The 23884-nt window shown below is 45.0% G+C and overlaps 1 protein-coding gene across 1 annotated transcript in view; it reads left to right on the top strand.

The window, feature by feature from the left end:
- The first annotated feature begins 4429 nt into the window (after positions 1 to 4429).
- The window catches only part of PCGF3 (polycomb group ring finger 3), a 664227-nt gene continuing 644772 nt past the window's right edge, over positions 4430 to 23884 (top strand). The window contains exon 1 of the mRNA XM_044064482.1: positions 4430 to 4625. Coding sequence (XP_043920417.1) covers positions 4430 to 4625 — 196 coding nt within the window. The remainder of the gene's footprint in view (positions 4626 to 23884) is intronic.

The following is a 23884-nucleotide window of genomic DNA, read 5'->3' on the forward strand; positions in this document are numbered from 1 at the left end:
AGTGGGGGGCCTCCACTTCCAAATCTGGGAGTAATAAGTCTCCCCCTATGGTAATTTACTTCCTTTTAAAATTTCCAAGCACTCAACTCACTGCCCCTTTGGGGGGAAAGATTGCTCTTCATGCAAAGAACCGGGAACTCATTACCCAGGAAAATGGGTTTTAAAATATAGTGTCACAGGGATACAGATTTCATTTCCACATGTTGCCAACACCAAACGGGTGGCCGGACCTACCCCCAAATCAGTGGGCAGAGGCCCAAAAACAAGTACTTTCTCTCTTAAACATGGGGGCTATTCAACTGGTACCAGAAGAGGAAAAGGGACAAGGTTTCTACTAGAGACTTTCATGGTACCCAGAAAAGACAAATCATGGTGTTCTATCCTGGACCTGTCTACTCTAAACACCTTTTTGGAGATTCCAAAATTCAAGATGCTGACTCTTCACCAATTACTTCCTATGCTAGGCAAAGATGCCTGGTTGGCAACACTAGATTTAAAAGAAGCATACCTGCACATCCCAGTCAGGGAATCTTGCATAAGATGCCTACACTTCAAAGCAGGCTACACGCACTATCAGTTCTCAGCACTGCCCTTTGGCTTATCTACTGTGCCCAGGGTATTCACAAAATGCCTAGCTCTAGTTATTGCATTTTGCAGGCAAAGAAATATTCAAATATACCCATACCTGGACGATTGTCTAATTCAAGCAGAAAGCCAGGACATACTTTAGAATCATCTGGCCTTTGTACAAAGAGTTCTAACTTGTCTGGGGTACACCATAAATGAAAAGAAATCACACCTGGTACCCTGTCAAGAAATTATATTCCAGGGAGCAAGCTTGACTACAGCTTCCCAGATGGCCTGCCTCACGCCAGAGAAACAAATTAATTTGACAACCTACTTCAAACAAGTGGCCACAAAAACCCTGCTATCTGCAACACAAATACTGCAAGCCTTGGGGTTCATGGCCTCCTGCATTCTTCTAATTCCATATGCAAGACTGCATATGAGGAAACTACAGTGGTATCTAAAAAGCCTATGGTGTCAACATTCTCGGGATCTAGAAGCAGTGATTCCTATCATACCTTGCCTATGCCTAGAGTTCCTTTGGTGGGCAGAGGCCTGCCAACAAAACAAGGGACTACCTTTCACACCACTCCCTGCCACCCAAACCCTAACAACAGAAACATCAGACTATGCATGGGGGGCTCACCTGGCAGGGAAGTGCATTCAGGGCAAATGGAACCTAAGTCAAATGCACCTGCATATCAATCAAAAAGAAATGTTAGCTGTACAGAATGTTCTGACAGCCTTCATTGACCACACTCTTCCAGGACAACTAATGGTACAGGCGGACAACACCACTGTTATGTGGTACGTAAACAAGCAGGGGGGTACACATTCTTACCCCCTCTGCAGACTAGCCATGGCATTGTGGAACACAGCCTTGAGCTACCAAGTGCACCTACAAGCTCAATTCCTGCCAGGAAAATTAAATATGCTGGCAGACGGACTAAGCAGAAACCTCATGGACCCACACGAGTGGAAACTGGAACCAAGGATTTTCAACATGTTGACAAAGCAAATGGGGGAGCCCAGATATAGACCTGTTTGCCTCTCCCCAGAACTACCAATTGAACAAATTTTGCACAAGGACTCCCCACAAACAAGCCTGGAAAGTGGATGCTCTGTCCTTCAGCTGGAAAAAACTGTCAGTCTATGCCTTCCCCCCAGCTGCTCTCTAAAGTACTACTAAAAATCAAACAGGACAAACCAAGGATGATTTTGATTGCTCCAGACTGGCCACGCCAACACTGGTACCCCCTCCTGCACAGTGTGTCACAGTTATCCCCATGGCACCTGCCTAAAACTCCTTCCCTGTTGTCTCAGCAGGAGAACCAGATTCTGCACCCTCAGCTTCTTACACTGAACCTTGCAGCCCGGCTAATTACATAATCTCTCCTTTACCATCCCTCAGTAAATCTGTGATGGATGTCATTTTAGAGGCAAGGAGGCCTAGCACTAGAAAATCCTATGCTGAAAAATGGAAAAGATTCTGTGCCTGGAACCAATCTCAAGGGATAAGCACAGCAGCGCCCAGTTTACCTCAGATTTTACAAAACTGAACTGAGATGCTTCACAAGGGCCTGCCTTTTTCCTCCATTAAAATCCACGCCTCAGCCATTTCAGCTCATTATAACACAGATCCCTCTCTCTTCTCTCATCCACTGCTCAAGCAGTTCTTCAGAGGGGCCAAAAAGTTTGAGACCACCCAGGAGAGCTCCAACCCCAGCCTGGGACCTTAACTTTGTTTTGAAGAAACTCACTCTACCTCCTTTTGAACCAGCTGCTGCTGCAGGCTTAAAATTTCTTTCTTGGAAAACAGCTTTCCTTTTAGCAATCACTTCAGCTAGAAGGGTATCAGAATTACAGGCCCTTATGGCAGTGCAGCCTTTCATCATCCCACAGAACAAATCCATCCTTCATTCCCAAGGTGGTTATCCAGTGTGGCTCTTAATCAGTCCATTCATTTGCCAGCCTTCTTTCCCAATCCACAGAACAAAGGGGAATGGATACTGCATTCCTTAGATGTGCACAGACAACTCAGATTATACTTGGACAGGACTAAACCTCAAAGGAAATCTGAACAACTGCTGGTAGCATTTGTTGCAGGGGCAGAGGAGAAGGCTGTTTGAAAGCAAACCATTTCTAAATGGATAGGCCATTGCATTAATTTCTGCTATAAGCACCATGGGAAACCTATCCCCAGGAGATCAGACCTCACTCCACCAGGGCTGCATCTACCTCTACAGCCTTTCTCAGAGGCATCCCTACCAGGGACATCCTAGAAGCTGTTACCTGGAGTTCTGTACATACTTTCACCAAACATTATCATTTGCCAATTTTCTCTAAATCAAGAGCTGGCTTTGCCACTGCAATCTTGCATGACCTTATAGCTGGTCCTTATGCTATCTAAATTCCTCCTCCCAACCATAGCTTTGGGAATCTACCCAAATATAATGACTGCAACAGTGAAACATGAAGAACATAGTACATTTGTGTACACTTACCATAAATGTAGATGTTGGAGTGTATTCACTGTTTCAGTCCTGGCTACCCTTCCTCCTGCCTCCTAACTTCTTTTGACTATACCTCTAATCTCCTTTTCTATTCTTAAAAGCCTTTTTGGTGTATTTGCTTTTTTGTAGGAGGTATATCATTGTAATTTTATATTAAATTGCTCCCCATTAGGGGGGCACCTGACATCTGGAGCAAAAAAAAAACTGATGTAATGGAGTCAGCTGCATGATTTATACCCTGACGACCTGACGTCATGGTGGAAGGGACAGCAACCGACGCAGGACCCAAGACTTTAGGCTGACTGAGGGCTACCTGCAAGCAGATAACCCAAATGTAATGACTGCAACAGTGAATACACTCGAACATCTACATTTATGGTAAGTGTACACAACTGTACTTTCTTTGCTCAACTGATGTTCAACTCGAACCGTCTTCAATTTTAACCAAAACTACTGAGTTTCTTAGGCCCAGAGTACATACTACTCCTAGAAAACTGACAACCAAACTGCATGCACCTGCTTCCATGCCACAAAAACAATTGCTTAGAATGGCAGAAGACCTTATTACGCTGATTAGGGGAAGTCGGCCTTCCCCTGTTAAGAGAAAAGGAAACCAGTCCCCTACAGCTTGTACAGAGCAGGAGTCCGATGAGACTGAGATTTCTGATTATGAAGACATGCTTTTATCTGCTTGTAAGGATTCAGATGCAGAGGAATCCATTCCCTCTGCCTCCCCTCCAGAGGATTTTTCTTTTGGTGAAACCTTGCATACCTTAAGAGAGCATTTCCACTGGGAATACCAAGACTATCCTCAGTTTAGAGAGAGACTCAGAGAATTCCTAGAGTGTGCTTGGTGCAGAGAGCTGCATCTGAAAATACTGTGTGCATCTATTTTTGTTCTAAGTGAACATTTTCCACTGGTATCCATGATGAGGATTGAGGCCACTTGATTACTGGCCCAGAGGAGGGATGTCACATATTGGTGAGCAGGGGTGTGAATATTAATTGAACTTCTGTAGCCTGTAAGCAGTTGTCGCTAAAGGTGTGTGTTATTTATTTTTGTTAGTTTAGTTTAGTCGAGGAAAGCAGGCTAAGATGTCAGCAGAAGATTATGGCAAGCTGACAGTGAATCAGCTGGCTAAGGTGTGCAACTCCAAAGAATAGGTGCATGCCAGCCTGATTAGAGGAAATGATTTCTGCCTTAGGCGCAGCTGCAGCACAGTCCAACATCCAGGAAGACAACCAGTGTGGCGATGGGGGTGTACAGCCCTTAGAAACAGGACAGTTCATCTTTTCCTCAGAGGATTTAAAAACCCGCCTGGAGTTGGACTTAAACTGGAGCAAAATGCATGGAATTAGAATCTGCAGAGAGACTGCTGCATTTGAAGGTTGAAGAAAATGAGAGACTGTGGCGTTTGGAGGATGAAGAACATGAAAGGCAGCATCAACATGAGACTGACATGCTGACTCTTCGGGGCATAGAGGTAATGGGGATGGGAACAACTGAATCACAGAAGCAACAAAGATCAGTACATTTCTTCCACAGTATAAAGGTGATAGTTTTGATAGTTTTATTCATATGTTTGATAGAGTATGTAGACAATATGATGTTGATCATGGGCTCTGGGTACGGTTTCTGACCCCCTTACTCCATGGTAAAGCTGTAACTGCTGTTTCTAAATTGTCCGATACTGATTGTTTACTGGAATGTTTGACATTAACACCTGAAGATTACAAAAAAAAGTTTTGTGAGCATAGACATAAGGCAGATGAAAGTGCATGTGATTATATTGCTGAGCTAAGCACTTATTTTCATAGGTGGGTGAGTGGGTGTCAGGTCACAACTTTTAAAAGGCTGGCAGACCTTTTGGTGAGGGAACAAGTCCTTAGCACTTTGCCTGAGGACATGAGAATCTGGTTGGCAGACTGGAAGTGTAACTCTGCAGATGAGCTGGGGAGAAAAGGGGATCTCTACTTAGCAAGCAGGACACCAAGGCAAAAGAAAGGAGATACCCAGTGCTGCACGTAGATATAAGGGAACCCATGGTGATCAGCCTAAACCACATCAGCAGAGTCCACTAGTAACGGGGGAAGCCACTAGTTCAGGTACACTGTCAGGATCAAGGTTTAGATGTTTTAAATGTAACCAGAGGGGCCATATAGCATATAAATGTCCACTAAAGCAAGGTGCGGAACAAAAAATTAGGACACCAGCAAGTGGGAATAACAGTATGCCAGTGGTAAGTTGTGTGGAGACAACAGGGGTACCAAATTATCATCAGAGTTTGTATCCTGTATTAGTGGATGGAAAAACAGGCCACTGCTAAGTGAGAGACAGCCTCTGACATAACCATTGTGAAGTCTGCAGTGGTTAAAGAGGAGCAGTATTTGCTTGTGCAGTCCATGCCAGTCAGAGCTTTAGGAGGGACCTCATTCCAAATACCTATGGCCAGGGTTCACCTTTACTGGGAAGGCAGAAAAGGAAGCAAGCAAGTAGGTATGTTTGAGGGTATCTGTACGGATGTCTTGATAAATGATTTTGATGATGCAGTACCTTGTGTGCGTGCAGTTACATGCAATCAGGCTTGGAGACAGGCATGTGGGTGTGGTAGCCTGGGGGAGACCCAGACCAACCCCACACCTTAAGCTGGGGCTGGTGAACTGGCTATTTCAGCAGGGAGCTACCCTGTAGCAGTGAGCCTGAAAGTGAGCAACACATGCTGATAGGTACTGATGTTCCCTTGGACATAGTGACTGCAAGGGCAGAGGTGAGTGGGTAGTACTCAGGGTGACTGTGAGGCACTGCTTTCAGAAGATACCAGTCTTCCTGTGGAAGGGAAGCTGGGAAGAGTCACAAAGGTAGAGTTGAGACCGGCTCAGCTCTCGGACCATACATTACAAGGATTGAGGGAGGTAGCTAAAGAGGCACATGATTCTCAAGGAAAAGAGGAGTCTGTATACTGGAACAACGGTTTACTATATAGAGAGTAGACCCCGGAGGAAGGGCTAGAAGTTGAGGTAGTACAACAGTTGGTAGTGCCTAGAGCATACTATCTGGCACTTCTAGCCATAGCCTATGACATTCCTTTTGCAGGTCATATGGGCATAAAGTGTATCAAGAGACGATTTATGCAGAACTTTTTTGGCCTGGGATTGCAAGGGATGTAACAGGGTACTGCACGACCTGTGAGCAGTGCCAAAAAGTAGGCAAGGCAGGAGACAAGGTTGAAGCTCCTTTGATTCCTTTGCCTGTGATTAAGCAGGTGTTTCAGAAGGTAGCTCTGGATATCATCGGGCCTATGAATATCCCATGTTCCCAGGGAAGAAAAATATTCTAGTGGTAGTAAATTACACTACTAGATACCTTGAGGCAGTGGCGCTGTCCTACATTGAGGCAGAGAGGTAACAAATGCTTTGTTCGATATTTTAAGCAGGGTAGGTTTTCCAAGAGAAATACCGACTGACAGAGGTGACAATTTTATGTTGGACCGTCTGGCTTGTCTCTGGGATCACAATGGGGTGAAGCACCTAAAGACCACCCCCCAGTAATGGTCTTGTGGAGAAGTTAAACTCTACACTAAAGTCCATGCTAAGGGCATTTGCAGACCAGTTTAAGAGAGAGTGGGGCAAATATTTCCCCCATCTGCTATTTGCATACAGAGAGGTACCTCAGGAATCCACAGTATTTTTTTACTCTTTGAGTTACTGTATGGGCATAGGGTGAGGGGCCCTTGGATTTGATTCAAGATGAGTGGGAGGGTGAGTGTGAATCCCACCTGAAGTCTGTTGTGGCATATATCCTAAACCTCAGGACAAGGTTTAGGGAGCTCATGGGTTTGACCCAGGAGAGCTCGGCAGGAGCCCAACAGCAGAAAAAGGTGTGGTATGACAGGAATGCTTGAGCCTGAGAGTATGCTGTGGGAACAGCAGGTTATGGTGCTCATTCCTGTCAGATACGATTAGCTGCAGGCAGCTTGGGAGGGAGCCTTCAAAGTGGTAAGGAAAGGTCAGTGATGTTAACTACATGGTGGAACTGCTAGACAAGAGGCATGGGCACAAACGGTACCATGTTAACATGATGAAACCTTACCATGATAGAGAAGCCCTTGTGCTAAGTATTTGCAGTGGGTAGCAGGAGTATGAGGGGGATCTGATGACGGGTCTCTTTAGTGAGGCTTGGACTGACATGTCTGTGGAAGGGATAGCAGTGTCCCAGCAGCTCTCCCCTACCCAAGTTTGAGAAATCCGAGCAGTGCTAAAGGAGTTTGGGGGCATGTTCACTGGGAAATCTGGGTGCACCCACCTAGTTCAGCACCATGTGGATACAGGACACCCAAAGACGGAGGAGATGCAGGAAATGTTGGAACTAGAAGTAATCCAGGAGTCCAGCAGTACCTGGGCCTTCCCAGTGGTGCCGGTACCAAAGAAGGATGGAAGCATCAGGTTCTTTGTGGACTACAGAAAACTAAAGTCAAACAGAGTCAGATGCTTACCCCATGCCTAGGTCAGATGAAGCCGTAGAGCAGCTGGGTGGAGCTACGTATCTGACCACTGTTGATCTGACCAAGGACACCTGGTAGGATGTTCTTCGTGTTTCACTGTTGCAATCATTACATTTGGGTAATCCTGCTGGCAGGTTGCCCTCAGTCGGCCTGAATTCCAAAGTCCTGGGTCCTGTGTCGGCTGCTGTTGCCCCCTTCCCTGACGTCAGGTCGTCAGGGGTATAAAAGAAGCAGCCAACGCCATTTTCTTTAGTCTTTCTTGCCATGCGGTGCCCGAAGCAGAAGCAGTTCGCAAGTGCCGGTCGGCCGACTCTTTAGATTTTCGTGTTTGAGTTTCATTTACCGGCTCTGTAATTAGGAGGCATGCTTGGTTAAAGGAACAAAATCTGCCTGATCATGTCAAAGTTAAATTATTAGATGCACCTTTACAGCATGATACTTTGTTTGGTGTTAAGGCAGAAGAGGTGTTGAAGAAAATGGAGGACAAAGCTAAATCTATGCAAACGGTCAAAGATTTTTTACAAGTACAGCCACCTAGGTTTAGTAGACACTGGCCAACAAAGAATTGGTCCTTTCCTGTGTCAGACAGACCTCAAAGGGGCAGATCCAGATGCCCTAGAGGCAGATCCCAGGCGCAAGGTTCATACAGGTCAAAGCAATGGGGTGCTTCTACCTCCAAAGTTGGAGAAGAATCACAACCATACAGGAAACAGTCCCAATGACTTTCCCCTGCCTGCACCAAGCACTCATCTCCTGTCAGCACCCTTAGGGGGAAAATTAGCACTTTTTTTTGGCACATATAACCCAGGACAAGTGGGTTCTAAATATCGTGTCACAAGGCTACAAGTTCCATTTCCTTACCCTGCCAAAGGCAAACGGCTGACCAGATCTGCCAAAAAAATCAAAGGGCAGAGGCACAAAAACAAGTCTAATCCCTCCTGGACATGGGGGCCATTCAACAAGTACCAGAGCAAGAGCAGGGACAAGGATTTTACTCGACTGTTCTTGGTACCCAGACAGGACAAGGCCTGGAGACCAATACTGGACCTATCTATTCTGAACACATTCCTGGATATACCAAAATTCAAGATGTTGACTTTGCAGCAGCTTCTGCCCATGCTGGACAAGAACGCTTGGCTTGTGACTTTAGACCTAAAAGCGGCATACCTGCATGTCCCAATCAGACAAATATGCAGAAGATACCTTAGATTCAAGGCTGGCTCAATTGCGTTACCAATTCTCTGCACTGCCCTTTTGCTTATCTACTGCGCCCAGGGTCTTTACAAAGTGCCCGGCACCAGTAATTGCATTCTGCAGACAAAGAGGAATACAAATCTATATCCTTACTTGGATGACTGTCTAATTCAAGCAGAGAAGAAGGACCTTCTTCTACAGCATCTGGTGTTTGTGAAAAGACTTCTAACATGCATAGGGTACACAGTCACCGAAAAGAAATCAAAACTAGTACCCTCTCGAGAGAATATTCCTGGGTGAAAACTTAAATACAACTCCCCAGATGGCTTATCTCACACCAGACAAACAAAGGCAACTGACTACCTATTTCAAAATGTTGGCAACAAAGGCCCAGTTATCTGCAAGAAAAGTTCTGCAGGTTTTGGGCTTCATGGCATCCTGCATCCTACTAATTCCACATGCAATACTGCATATGAGGAAACTTCAATGGTAACTAAAAAGTGTTTGGACTCAACATTGCCACAGCCTGGAAACTATGATTACTCTCATTCCCGGCCTGCAACAGGAGTTTTGATGGTGGGCAAAGGCTTGTCACCAAAACAAGGGACAGCCATTCACATTACCCCCAGCCAGGCAGACACTAACAACAGATGCATCAGATTATGCCTGGGGGGCCCACATGGCAGGAAGATGCATTCAGGGCACATGAACCTCAAACCAAATGCATCTACATATCAATCAAAAAGAGATGCTAGCTGTTCAAAATGCCCTGACAGCCTTCAAGGGCCTACTTCATCCAGGACAACTACTGATAAAGAAAGACAACACCACGGTCATGTGGTATATAAACAAGCAGGGGGCACACATTCTTACCCACTTTGCAGACTAGCCATGACTTTGTGGGACACAGCATTGACTTACCAAGTACATCTGCAGGCACAATTCCTGCCAAGAAGGAAAAATACTCTGGCAGACAAACTAAGCAGAAACCTCATGGATCCCCACGAGTGGCAGCTGGATCCACAAGTCTTCAGCATGATAATGAAATGCCTGGATGTAGATGTATTTGCCTCCCCTCACAACTACAAACTAAAAAGATTCTGTGCAAGGATTTATCACAGACAAGCATGGAAAGTGGACGCCCTATCTTTCAGCTGAAAAAACTATCAGTATATGCCTTTCCCCCTCTGCCTCTCCTCCCCAAGGTACTCCTAAAGGTCAGACTGGAGAAGCCAAAGATGATACTGATTGCCCCAGACTGGCCCCTCCAGTATTGGTATCCACTACTAAGGAACTTGTCTCAATGCCCAGCTTGGACCTTACCTCAGATACCTCATCTACTGTTCCAGCAAAACGATCAGATCCTGCACAGCCAACTCAGGACTTTAAACCTGGCAGCATGGCGGATAATGTAGTCATACAAAACACACCTCTCAGTAAAGCTGTGATGGATGTCATTTTGGAAGCCAGAAGGCATAGTACTAGAAAATCTTATACTGGAAAATGGAAGAGATTCTGTGCTTGGAACCAGGCACAAGGAATTGATACAGCTGTGCCAAATATTCCTCAGATTTTGCAATACTTAACTGAGATGCTAGACAAAGGCCTATCTTTTTCATCTATTAAAATTCATGCCTCTGCCATTTCGGCTCATTAGAATCCAGAGCCACCAATCTTTTCTCATCCCTTATTAAAGCAGTACCTCAGAGGAGCCAAAAATTTAAGGCCTCCAAGGAGATCACCAATGCCTGCATGGGACCTCAACTATGTCTTGGAAAAACTCACCCTGCCTCCTTTTGAGCCAGCTGCTACTGCTGATATAAAGTTTTTATCTTGGAAAACAGCTCTGCTCCTAGCAATAACTTCTGCAAGATGAGTTTCAGAGCTACAGGCACTCATGGCTGTGGAACCTTTTATCATTTTTTATCCAGACAGGGTCTCTCTGAGGACAAACCCAACATTTATGCCTAAGGTGGTGTCCAGTGTGGTTCTTAACCAAACTATTCACCTGCCAACTTTTTATCCAAATCCACAGAACAAGGGGGAGAGAATTCTGCATTATTTGGACGTACACAGACATCTTAGATTCTACTTGGACAGAACCACAGTTTTCAGAAAGAGCAATTACTAGTGACTTATGCTACTAGGGTCACAAGGAAAGGCTATCTCAAAGCAGACTACCTCAAAGTGGATAGGCCACTGCATTCGTTTCTGCTATGTACACCATGGCAAGCCAGTGCCTAAGGGCATTAGGCCACATTCAGCCAGAGCTGCAGCCACTTCAGCAGCCTTTCTCAGGGGAGTACCTACCCAAGGACATTTTAGAGGCTGCTACTTGGAGTTCAGTGCACACCTTTACAAAGCACTATCATCTGCCACTCTACTCTAAATCCAGGGCAGGCTTTGCCACTGCAGTTCTGCAGGGCCTCATAGCCTCTCATAATGCTGTTTAGCTCCAGCCTCCCAACCATAGCTTTGGGACTCTACCCAAATGTAATGACTGCAACAGTGCCCCATTTGGTATGTACCTCACAAGACATCTGCAACAGCTGGAAAGGCCACAGAAATACCTCACTAAATAGCAGCAGCCTGCATTTAAAGTGGAACCTGTGTGTTGAGAGACAGCCTTACAAGACTATCTGCAAATATATAGAGCTGAGTATATTTTTTCTGTATTCTGTATTATAGAGCCAAATTGTTGCTTAGATATCTGTTGTCTTACTGTTCTGCAAATATACAGAGATCAGTATATATTTTTTTGGTTTTATAATTTGCACTCTGATTCCTCACATCTCTGTTGAAACTTTTCCCCACCCCCCCCTCCTTGTTCTTGGTTGTAGTTTAAATTTGGTGGCTTTTACAGTGCCCGCCCCACTGTAGATTTGATGTAGGACACTCCCCCAGTCCCATCTCTTTACTGCATTCTACCTAATAAACCCTTTCTGCACTTGCTTGTAGTCCTTTTTTAATTTAATTACATTTTTTCAAACTGTGTGTGGACTAATATTGCTACATACTCAAGTGTGCCAGCTTGCACTGCATGTGAATTGTTTTTACTACTGTTTTTACTTTTCTGAAAAAAAAAAATTGTAAGCCTGTTTCCTACCTTTCCTGTAATTAGTGTTCCAGATACAGATTTGTTGTATCCAGGATTATTTCTAAGCTTCTGAGCCCCCCAAGCCTTTCTGTGTTGTAGGGAAGCCTTCTAGCTTATCAGTGGGAGTGGTAAGCACTAGGTAACCTGTCTACCACATAAGGAGTGGTCTGGCCCAGAATGTGTAGTTATTGGCCGTTTGGGCGGTCTTCCATCTCTCTCAACTTTCTGATTTGAAGGCCTGCATTTGCACTTGTTTCTGTCCTGTAACTCCTGGGCCCATCTCATTTGCTCACTCAAAAAAAAAAAATTATCTGCTTTTACTGTATTTGTTTCTTCCTACTTTATTTTGCTTTTGCGTCATCTTAAAAGTGCTCAATTGTATTTATTACTGCTTGGTGTAACTCATTCTAAGCCTTTTAGTTTAAGCACTTGGGCTTCAGACCAGTTGTTTTACATTAAGAAGGTTTGTGGTCTGCACTGTAGTGGCAGAACAGGTAGCTTACATCCTTCTAAGTTGGGAACTGCTGATTGAGGGCTCAGTGTCTGTTATTCTAAAAGTGTATTAATTCTGGTTTAAGCACTTGGGCTTCAGGCCAGTTATTTTACATTAAAAGGGTTCGTGGTCTGCACTCTTGTGGGAGGAGAGGCTGGACTCTGCCCTTCTGAGCTGGGAATTTCTGGTTAAAGGCTTATAGTGCCTGCATATTTTGAACTGTTTCTTACTGAAATTGGTACACCTTGTTTGCTGTAGCGTAGACTAGATCCAGGCCTGCTGAATCTAGCTTTGTTTGTATGCTTGTTGTTTGTTTGCTTGTTATTTCCCTGAAACGCTAATTCCACCTAAAACGCGGCTTTTCAGCGCTTCTGTGGATCCCTAGTGATATCTGCATTGCTTACTGTATTTATTTCCTTGTTTCACTTGAAATAAAGTTACTGTTTGTCATTTTTGCATTTAAGTTACCTGTAACACATTACATTTCAGTTACCTGGCACTTGCTCACTAAAGCAATTATATAAGTCAGCACTAAAAAATTAAAAGCACTACACCCTCACAAACTCCCCTTGAGTACCTTGTTCCCCATTGGCCCTTTTTTTTCAATTATAAAGGAATTCTCAATACTATTCTAGCATGTCCAAAGGTCAGTTGTCAATCTCCTCTCCGGTCCAACTGGTAAATCTAGGAATCTTTAGGCAATGTTACAACTGCCTCATGTATACAGACAACCCTCTGCTCCTCCCAACAAATTCCAACACATGTGAGAGATGCAACCATATAGCCATACTGGAGGCTAAGCTCTCTCAACTCAGTACTGGCAAAACCAGTCAGGAGGAGAAGGAAACCACACTCACTACAATTCCAGTCTCACATAGACCTACCACGACAGCAAACCAAACACATAAACACACAAAAACATACTCGGAGGCTCTAAATAAAAATCTGCTTAAGCAGCAGAGACCTCCAGACACCCAAGCAACCGCTACCCCAAAACAAAACACATGCAACACATAGCTCACAAAGCCAGTGTGCCGAACAGTCACAGCCCTTAAGGCTAAACAACACACCTGATACACTTGTAATAGGTGACTCTATCGTCAGGCACACTGACGTCCCGCTCACTAGGCTGAACAAGAAGGTCATGGTGAGCTGCCTGTCAGGCGCTAGAATCCACCACATAACACAAGCACTCAGGTCACTCCAAGGCAAGTACAAATATGACTCAGTCATTGTCCATGCTGGTGTGAATGACCTGAGATGTACCTCCCTGGACTACATGAAAAGAGACATAGAGGAGCTCTCTGAGCATGTAGTCCAGGCCGGTATGACCCTGACCTTGAGTAGCATCTTACCCTCACCAAGAATGATGCCACAATATGAAGACAGGATGATCAATTTCAACAATTGGCTTAAGTATTGGTGCCATTCAAAGGGGATCCAATGCCTGTCAGCCTGGGATGACATGCTCGACAAGCCACGATGCTTCGCTAGGGACGGCTTGCACCTGTCACCCCTGGGCTTTCGGATATTGGCAAAGGCTCTTGCTACCCCCATAGTGCCTATTTTAAGCAAGGCTCAAAAGACAAACCCACCTCCATAGGTATCACAAGGGATAAGAAACTAAGAGTAATGCTACTCAATGCCAGAAGTCTAAACCTCAAGATGCATGCACTCAAAACTCTCCTTAGTATGGAGAACATCGATATCTGTGCAGTAACAGAAACCTAGCTCAAGGCTCCCGAGAGCACCCTGGCACTACCAGGTAATACCTCGTACCATGCTTTTCGGCCCCAAAACATGGACCAAACCAGAAAAGGAGGGGGAGTATCAATATTCGTCAAAGATACCCACACTTCCAGGTTGGTGGCACAGCACGATGCATCAGAGACTATCCATGTGCAATTAACAGTGGGTAAAACTGCCTTCCAGTTTATAGCCTGCTACAGACCACCCTCCCAAACCCAGGAACCCCACTCGGCCTTCCTGAGAACACTGGAAAATATGAAGGTCTCTCCAAACACCATTATATTGGGCGACTTCAACTACCCAAACATAGACTGGGAGCATTACTCTAGCTCCAACACCCTAGCCCAAAGATTCCTAGAATTTATAAACTCAAATGCTATGGAAGAACTTGTTACCACTCTCACAAGAGGGGAAAACATACTGGACCTGATCATCACCAACATGGGGACTCTATGCTCCAGACCAGAAGTGTATCCCTCACTGGTAAGATCAGACCATAAACTAATCTCACTGGATATTCACATCCCGACTCCACCCCCTGCCCTGAAAACCACAGTGAAAAACTTCTCTAAAGCAAATTTCACACTCCTCAAAACCGAGGTGGAATCCTTCAAAGCCCCCGGGCCTGTGGAAAATACGGCCCAGACCACAGAATCCTTTATAAACACATTCTATGAACACCTTCAGGAATACATGGATCATGCAATCCCAAATAAAACCAAGACCCAATCCTCCAAAGGCAGACATCCTGTCTGGTGGACCCCAGCCATAAACAAACTATACAATAGAAGGAGGAAGCTACTACATGATAGAGCAAAATCCCAAAAGGGAAGGCATCTCTGATCAGTATTAGCAAAAAACTATGGGCACTCATAAAATCATCTAAGGCCAGCTTGAGAGAAAAATTGCACAGAACACTAAGGATAATCACAAGGCTTTCTTTAGTTATGTTAGGAACCTGGGTGGGAATTCCCAGATATGCTCAGAATTAGTCCAAAATGACAAAAATACACGAACCCACAAACATTGCCAACATCCTAGCTGACAGGTTCAGCGCAAACTTCTCCCCTTCCCACCAAAAGGGCAAATATCTATCCCAGCAGAGTGCTGCCCCCCTGACATCTCAGATGCTCAGGTAAGAGCTGCCCTCTCCAAAGCAAAAAACACAACATCAATGGGACCAGACGGTGTCCCGGGCTGCATCCTACATGAACTCCAAGAAGAGCTAAACCCAAACATTAAACTACTGTTCAATCTCAGCCTTACTACAGGATATGTACCCAAAGAGTGGCATACAGCAACAGTGGTCCCTCTCCACAAAGGTGTTGCCTCAACGGATCTTGAAAACTATCTCCCCATAAGCCTGACTAGCTTGGTCTGCAAAGCTATGGGAAGGATCATCATGGACCTCGTAAATAAAGATATTGGGGACCTACAGATGCTGGATCCTACCCAGTTCGGCTTTAAGGGCAGAATCTTGCCTCTTAAACCTGGTTGATTTCTTTGAAACAGTCACCAAGGCCATTGATGAGGGGAAGGTGGTCCACACAGCCTACCTGGACCTCGCAAAAGCCTTCGATATAATACCCCACTCGGGCATAATAGATAAGCTCACCAGCTTAAATGTAAACCCCTATGTCACTAGATGGGGTTGCAAACTGGCTCAAGGACAAAATTCACATGGTTAGAATTGCTGGAGCCATGTCAGACTCCAAACCAGTTACAAGTGGCGTCCCAGAAGGCTCAGTCCTGGGACCTCTCTTGTTCGGTATATATTTCTCGGAGGTACAGGCCAACACAGAAGGACTGTGGCTGACCAAGTTCACAGATGACTGCAAACTGGGCGCCATAATTGACTCTCCAGCTGACAACAAGCATCCTCCAAAAGGGCCTCATAGAAACAGACAACTGGTGTCAGAGCCATGGCCTCAAGCTAAATGCCAAAAAGTGTCTAGTCATCCCCTTTGGCAAAAACAAAGTGCCCACAAATTACCACATAGGTGGTAATCCATTAAGTACAGAAGAAGTAATTAGGGACCTGGGGACCCAAGTTGATAGCAATCTCTCATTTGACAACCACGTGGCCAAAGTGGTTAGAAAAACATTTTATATAGCCCACCTAATCATGAAGGAATTCACATCTAGATCAGGGGAGGTCATCGTGCCTCTTTACTCATCCCTCATCAGGCCCATAATTGAGTACAATGCCCCTTTTGGGATGTACCTTACTAGACACCTGCAGCAACTGGAAAGACCCCAAAAGTACCTCACCAAGAGGATCAAAGGGCTCAAACAGATGCCATATGCTGCCCGGTTAAAGGAACTCCAGCTCTACTCAGTGGCATACCGCCTGCTCAGAGGCGATCTGTGCCTGACGTATGAAGCCATGTCCAACCCGGAATTAATGGACATGCTGCACCTCAGAAAATCCAAATCCCATCAAGCTACACGCTCGAGAGACTTGAACCTCAGCACTGAAATAAATAGGACATGCTGGAGGGACAGATTCTTAACCCAGAGGCTCCCTTCACTCTGGAATAAAATCCCAGTCCAGGTTAGGCAGAGTCCCTCATTGACTCTCTTCAAGAGGAATCTTGATGAGTGGATGGGAGATCGTAGGTTTACCCCGTGTATCACTTCTGTGTCACTGTTAGACAGAGGCACAGTATACTAACCTCGAAAAAGGGCATAGCAAAATTAATTTAAAATGGGTGGCGAAAGCCAAACACACTCTGGCTAGTCTTATAAATGCCCTAGGGCAGATAGCGTAGTATGAACCTATGAAACATGAAGAACATAGTACAGTTGTGTTACTTACATAAATGATGATGTTGTTGTAGTGTATCACTATTGCAGTCTAGGTTACCCACTTGCCATCCCCCCTTTTCTTCTGATGGAACCTGAATTTCCTTCTCTGATTTATACAACCTATGTGATGTATTTGCTTGTAGATGAAGATAAAGTTTATATTGGTGCATGTAATTATATATATATATATATATATGTATATATATATGTATATATATATATATATGTATATATGTATATATATATATATGTATATATATATATGTATATATATATATGTATATATATATATATGTATATATATATATATATATATATATATATATATATATATATATATATATGTATGTATATATATATATATATGTATATATATATATATCTATATATATAAATTTTGGCAACCCTTTAGGGGGGCACCTGACATCTGGGGCAAGAAAAACTAAAGAAAATGGCGTCTGCTGCTCCTTTTATACCCCTGACGACCTGACATCAGGGAAGGGGCGACAGTGGCCAACGCAGGATCCAAGACTTTGGAATTCAGGCCGACTGAGGGCAACCTGCCAGCAGGATTACCCAAATGTAATGACTGCAACAGTGAATACACTCTAACATCTACATTTATGGGAAGTGTACACAACTGTGCTTTCCCTTGACTCCAGCCACTAGAGAGAGGTCAGTGTTTGTGACTCTTTTTAGATTGTATGGGTTTATGAAGATGCCCTTTTTGATGAAAAATGCCCCAGCAACCTTCCAGAGGATGGTATATCATATCCTAGCAGGAGCAGGAGATTATGCCCTTGCTTACCTGGACGATATTTCCCTCTACTGCCATTCTTGGCAAGAGCACCTTCAGCATGGACGGTCCTGGGCAGGCTGCAATGGGCAAGCTTGACCATTAAGCCCATTAAGTGTCAGATGGCAAAGTCTCCTGCCTTGGACATAAGTAGGGAGTGGTAAGACTAGACCAGAACCTGCCAAAGTAGAAGCTGTTCAGGCATATCCTGCCCCTGTTACCAAAAACAGGTGAGGGCATTCTTGGGGACAGTGCGGTACTATAGAAAGTTTGTTCCCATTTGTAGTGCATAAACGAGGAAAGCATGCCAGAAAAGGTAGTGTGGACTCCAGTGTGTGAGCAGGCATTCCAAAAGCATAAAGGGTCTTTGGGAGGGACCCCCTATGCTAGCCAGTCCAGATTACAGCAAAGAATTTCTTATGCAGGTAGATGCTTCAAACCATGAGGTAGGGGCTGTACTCAGCCAGTTTTCCTCAGAGGGAGAAGAGTACCCTTTTGAGTATATCAGTCATAGACTGCAGCCTAGGGAGGATAGTTATTCAGGTGTATCAAAAAATGTCTAGCCATAGTATGGGCAGTGCAAAACCTTCAGCCCTATCTGTATGGAAGGAAGTTCACTGTGGTTAAAGACCACAGTCCCTCAATATGGCTACATCGAGCCAGTCAGCAAAATGCCAAGTTATTAAGGTGGAGCATAGGGTTGCAGGCATATGACATGACAGTGCAGCACTGTAGTGGGGTCAGCAATGCCAATGCAGATGGGCTCTCAAGACAGGGTATGGTTTAATATATTCCCAGACAAGCTAATTTCTCAAGCAAAGTTTCCCTGGGGTCACTTGGAAAACTAGCTTGAGTCTAAAAAGGGGGGAGAGATGTGATGATGTGAGGTAGTGCCAGCTATGCCAGAGAGAGAGAGTAGGGCAGTGCATGTGTGACATATGCCAGCATAGCTAGCTGGAGCTTTATTATTTGTCATTTGAATATCAGACTGCTTTGTAAAGTTGCTTGTGTTAAAAATGTATCAACAGTGGGTCCTGCTGGACAAAAAAAATATACATGCATGTCAGCCTGTGGTTTTAGCTGTTGAAGTGTATATATTTTAACAGAGAATACTGGAAGGGAAGGGGTTAAGCTCAGCACAAGTAACCTTTAAGAAAAATAGCTTGGAATTGAATGACTGGTCTGAATGCATGAGCGAGAGAGAGAGACGATGTCTGGGCTTGGTCCTGCTCTTATTGTCCTTAGTGGCAAACTAATTGCTACCCTGTGGTGCCAGAGAATGGCTTGTTGATCTTTGCAGGAAGAGTGGAAATACTGGAATTGTTTTAGTCTCCAGATACTGGACTACACATTAGCAAAGCTGTGTGTGTGAATTGTGACACATCTGTACCAGATCCTGGCTCAAGTTTCTAGTGAGGGGTGGTGTGGGAACCACAGAATCAGGTGACCAGATGTGATGTCATTCTGTAGCCGGCACTGACATTTTATTTAGATAATAGTGAGAGATATGACAGATCACACTCAACATTCTGTTTTGTAACTGACAAAACCACTCACCCACTTCATCTAACCTTGCTTCACTAAGTAACTCTCAACTAGGGAACAGTAATTCTTCAGTCAGTTAGGAAAATATACCGAGATTAACTATAAAAGTAGTGCTTTTCTGTATTAGTCTGAGAATTCCGTCCATGTTATTTTTTTTATATTTTCTGTGAATGGAACTCTAGTGTTTATTGTGAATAGTTATTCAGTATTGTCATATTCATTGATGTTCTGTAGTCCTATCTCGCCTTCATTCTTAATATGGGTTCGGAGCAGATCCTCTGCTCCGACTCGACCAATTACAAAGCTTGAAGTCTCTAAGTTGACTCGTGGCAAGGTAGGTATCCCACAGTGCACTAGTAACAATCCCGAGATCTCGTTTGCCGCTCTACAAGTTCAGATGTGTTCTCTTCCTTGGCCGTGGCTAAGTTGGAATATTTTTTCTTTTAAAATTTATAGTGTTCGTTTTTGACTGTAAAGTTAGTTTAGTATTAATAGCTTACTGTTGTTAACTTGCAAGTAGTTAGTGTGTTTCTAGAGTTTTATTGCAAATTATTGTTGCTAATTGTTGGCTGTTGCTTCTGCAGGCCTTCCTTAGTGGTATCCCTCATTTCTGTTGTGCTAGTTCTTATTAATCTTCTCAGGTATAGGTCCGTTTTTTTAGTTAGGACCTACCTTTGCCTTTTCTGTTGCTTGTTTATTCTCTGTCTCGCCTACCCCTCTGTTCAGGGCTAAGCCTGTTTAAGTTAGGGACCTAGTCCTCTTTTGCCTTTCTCCCTTGTGTGTTGTTTCTTGAGCAGGGTTAGGCCTGTTTAAGTTAGAGGAATTTGTCCTCTCTTCTTATTGTCTGTTTACTATTATATTCTGTTGTAGTTATGTCTAAGGAAACTAAAGACTATAATGTAAACCTTCGTGTTTTAAGAAATGCCTAAAATGTTCACAAAAAATGTCCTTGAGTGACTGGCATAGTATTCCTGTGTATTGTTTGGGAGCCATACATCTACAGAAGACATGTACTTTTTGCCATTCTTTTAGTTCCCGGGTTCTCCAGGAAAGGAAGAACAAACTGATTTTGAAAGGTCTCCTTAAACCTTCCTTTGAAGAGGATTTAGTAAGTTCTTCCTCTTCTCACTCCAGGTCTCCCTCTTCAAAAAAAGAGAAGGTTAAGTTGACTCACAAATCAGGACCTCCAGAAAAAATTGCCAAAGTTGACAAACCTACCTCTTCAGCTTCTCTGCCTTCGGAGACGGTTGAGGTTAGTGATATAGAACTTTCAATTTCGGCCCCAAGTTTTTTGGAGCCAATAACTGGATCCATTACCTCGGAGCCAGTCGAGAGACTTACTGCCGGCATCCCAAACACTTAGACCTCCAATTTTGCAGAGGTCTCGATCCCCTACCTTGTCTTCCAGATCCTCCAGGAGTCGAGAGGGTGGTGCTTAGAGACTTTTGAAGTCGGCGCTAGCAAATTTGTCGTCTGCTCCGACTCATTCGGTTCCGAAGCCATCTAAGACCTTATTACCTGCTTTTGTTCCTCCTCCGAGCCATGCCGGTCTTTTGGAGCCAAATCTGTTGGTGCCGTTTGTTGTGGAACCGTCTGTTCCAGCACCCCAAGTGGATTTCTCCGAGCCGTGTTCCACTCAGACACCTTTGGTGCCGTCATTGGTGTCTAGGAGCCGAAGCCCACCAGTTGGCCTCGATGGGGACGCGCAGACCCAAACTTCTTTGGTTCCGAGCCTACCTCTTGGTGTGTCGGCTCGGCTGAGCTCAGAAGCTACATCTATCTCGGAGCCAATCGCTACTTCCGCTTTTTCGCAACCGGTGGTGTCCTCGGAGCCAGGGGGATCTGCTTTCGAGATGATGAGGTGCTTGCTGTCTAGAACTTTGGCTCTACACAAGGGTGCCAATGTTCTTCCCCCTCAAGCTCCGACCTCTGTCTCAGCACCATCTGTCTCATGACAGCAAAGACCCGCAGCCTCAGGAGCCCCCCTTGGGTGGCCCCCAGTCTTCCATGACCTCCCCAGAATACTCTTCTGAGGAGCCTCCTCGGAAGAGAACTTGAAAGAGGAAGTACATAGACTCCCCTGATGAGTCCATCACCTCTGACACTGACCTCGAGGAGTCAGAAGGGTCCCCTAGGTCGTCCTCTGATGATATCTCCTTCGTAGATATCCTAGAGATTCTGCAACAGAGAGGTTGCTGGCCCGCCGTTACTCCTTCTGATGAGGAGTCCGTTTACCTGAAGGCTTTCGGGTCTCAAACTTCAGCCCCTTGGGTGTCTCCACCTTTCAATGAGCTGTTAGATTTGGTGAGTCGAAAGGTGTGGGAAACTCCTGACACTGTGGGACCAGTCCCTAGAAGGCCGAACAAATTCCTTTCAGCTTCTAAGGAAAAAGAGTTTCTGACCAAAGGTGTGCCTGTAGATGCCATGGTGGTGGCAACAGCCACAAAGAAGGAACTAGCAGAGACTTCCTCATCTGTCCACCCACCGAACAAAGTGTCTCGACCAATGGACAGATACGGGAAGCGTATTTTCTCTTCAGTGGCTTTTACACTCGGATCACTGATTTTCCTCACCCATTTCACTAGGCTTCAAAGAGATCTCCTAAAAGAGCTGGGAGATACTCTCCAAGGTGCTTCAACTGAAGGAGTCCCTGAGAAGGTTACTGCTCACTTGTCCACCTTAAACGCTATTGTTAACTCCTCCATGAGGCTATCTTATGCAGCAGATGGAGCGAGCAGGGTAGTGGGTTCGGGAGTTTCCCTTAGGAGACGCTGTTGGATGCGCTTGTGTAACTTTGCAGAGCCCTTCAAATCTACATTTACCAATGCCCCCTTTGACGGTTCCTCTGTGTTTGGACCTAAGGTAAAAGACATACTCACCAGATGTAAGCAGGAAGGGAAGACTCCCTCTGCTGTAGGAGTACGTTTTTCCATCCCTTCTAGACCATACCCTAATGGTCAGAGAGGGGGAAAAATGTGGTTCAAGAAATCTCAGAGATTTTTCCCAGAGGCAGAGGAGGAGGAAATAGTGGTAGACGTTGCCCTAGAGGCAGGGGGGGGGGGGTCTGCAAAACCAGGGTGACCTTGATTCTTTTCGTGGACGTCCCTATCAGCACTCCTGAATTGAGGCCCAGCTGCGCTACTCTGGAGCCAGTCGGGGTCGCTTTTCTTTGTACCCAGAAGCCTGGTCCGACATCACACAAGACAAGTGGGTACAAAGAATAATTTCCAGAGGATACTCCATACCCTTCTCTTTTCCACCTCATCTAACTAAGAGAATCCCAGATGTTCCACCCAATCACAGGGATCAAGCAACTATAGAAGTCCAAAAGTTGCTCCAAAAGAGAGTCACCCAAACCGTCCTCGCAGACCAGATAGGATTTGGAACTTACTCCAGATTCTTTAGTGCCAAAACGAACAGGGAACTGGAGGCCCATCTTGGATCTCAGCAAGTTAAATGAATCATTGAAGAAGTCCAAGTTCCGAATGGTCACACTGCAGTCTATACTCCCTCTGTTGGGGAAAGACAATTGGATGTGCTCCATAGACCTCCAAGAAGCGTACTACCACATAAAAATGGACAGAGCATCAAGGCATCATTTACACTTCAGGCTGGGAGCCAGTCATTACCAATTTCGTGCTCTCCCCTTTGGTCTCACCACAGCCCCCAGGGAGTTCACCAAATGCATAGTAATGGCTCACTTGAGACGTCTTGGATTCAAAGTGTTTCTGTACCTGGGCTACTGGCTCTTGACTGCCACCACCAGGCACCTACTTCTACAAGCCAGGGATTCAACCATCCGAGTCTGTACTCAGCTAGGCATCACTATAAATTGGGAAGTCTGTCTTGTCGCCCTCTCAATATATGAATTTTATAGGTGGAGAAATAGACAGTTGCAATGATGGCTCCCCTTCCTTCAGACAGAGTGCAAAATCTAAGACAACAAATATACAGCCTGCTTCCCCAACACAAGGTCAAAGTGAAGACGGTGCTCAAATTACTGGGAGCCATGGCCTCTACTGTAACTCTAGTTCCATTAGCCAGACTACATATAAGAATTCTACAATGGCTGCTTTTTTCCCCAGTGGTCTGTTCAGCAACTACCTCTGTCTCATCCCATTTTAATAACGGAATCTTGCAAAAAGGACCTTCGTTGGTGGATCCAGTCCAGTCAACTAACGATAGGAAAACCATTCATTCCTCACCAACCCATTGCTACTGTGACCACGGATGCCTCCCAGATAGGATGGGGGGGGGGCATTATCTAGGAAGAACAGTCCAAGGCACATGGCAAGAATACTAGGCTCACTTGCATATCAGTGTTTTAGAGATGAGAGCAGTGCTACTAGTGCTGCAAGCACTTCACGACTTTCTTTCTCTAGGGACAATAGCAGTCCAGTCAGCAATATGTCAGTGGTGTGGTATATAAACAAGCAAGGGGGAACCAGATCCTACCCTCTGTGTCGAGAGGCTCTACGTGTTTGGCAGTGGGCGATACCTTCCCAACACTTTCTAGTTACAATGCTTATCCCAGGGAGAACCAATGTGATAGCCGACAAGCTCAGCAGGGCAATCTTGATGCCTCACGAGCAGTCTCTGAATCAGAAAGTTGCGGAACAG

The sequence above is a fragment of the Protopterus annectens genome, chromosome 2.part2 (assembly GCF_019279795.1).
Source record: "Protopterus annectens isolate FY-2018-M chromosome 2.part2, PAN1.0, whole genome shotgun sequence".
Taxonomy (NCBI): Eukaryota; Metazoa; Chordata; order Ceratodontiformes; family Protopteridae; genus Protopterus; species Protopterus annectens.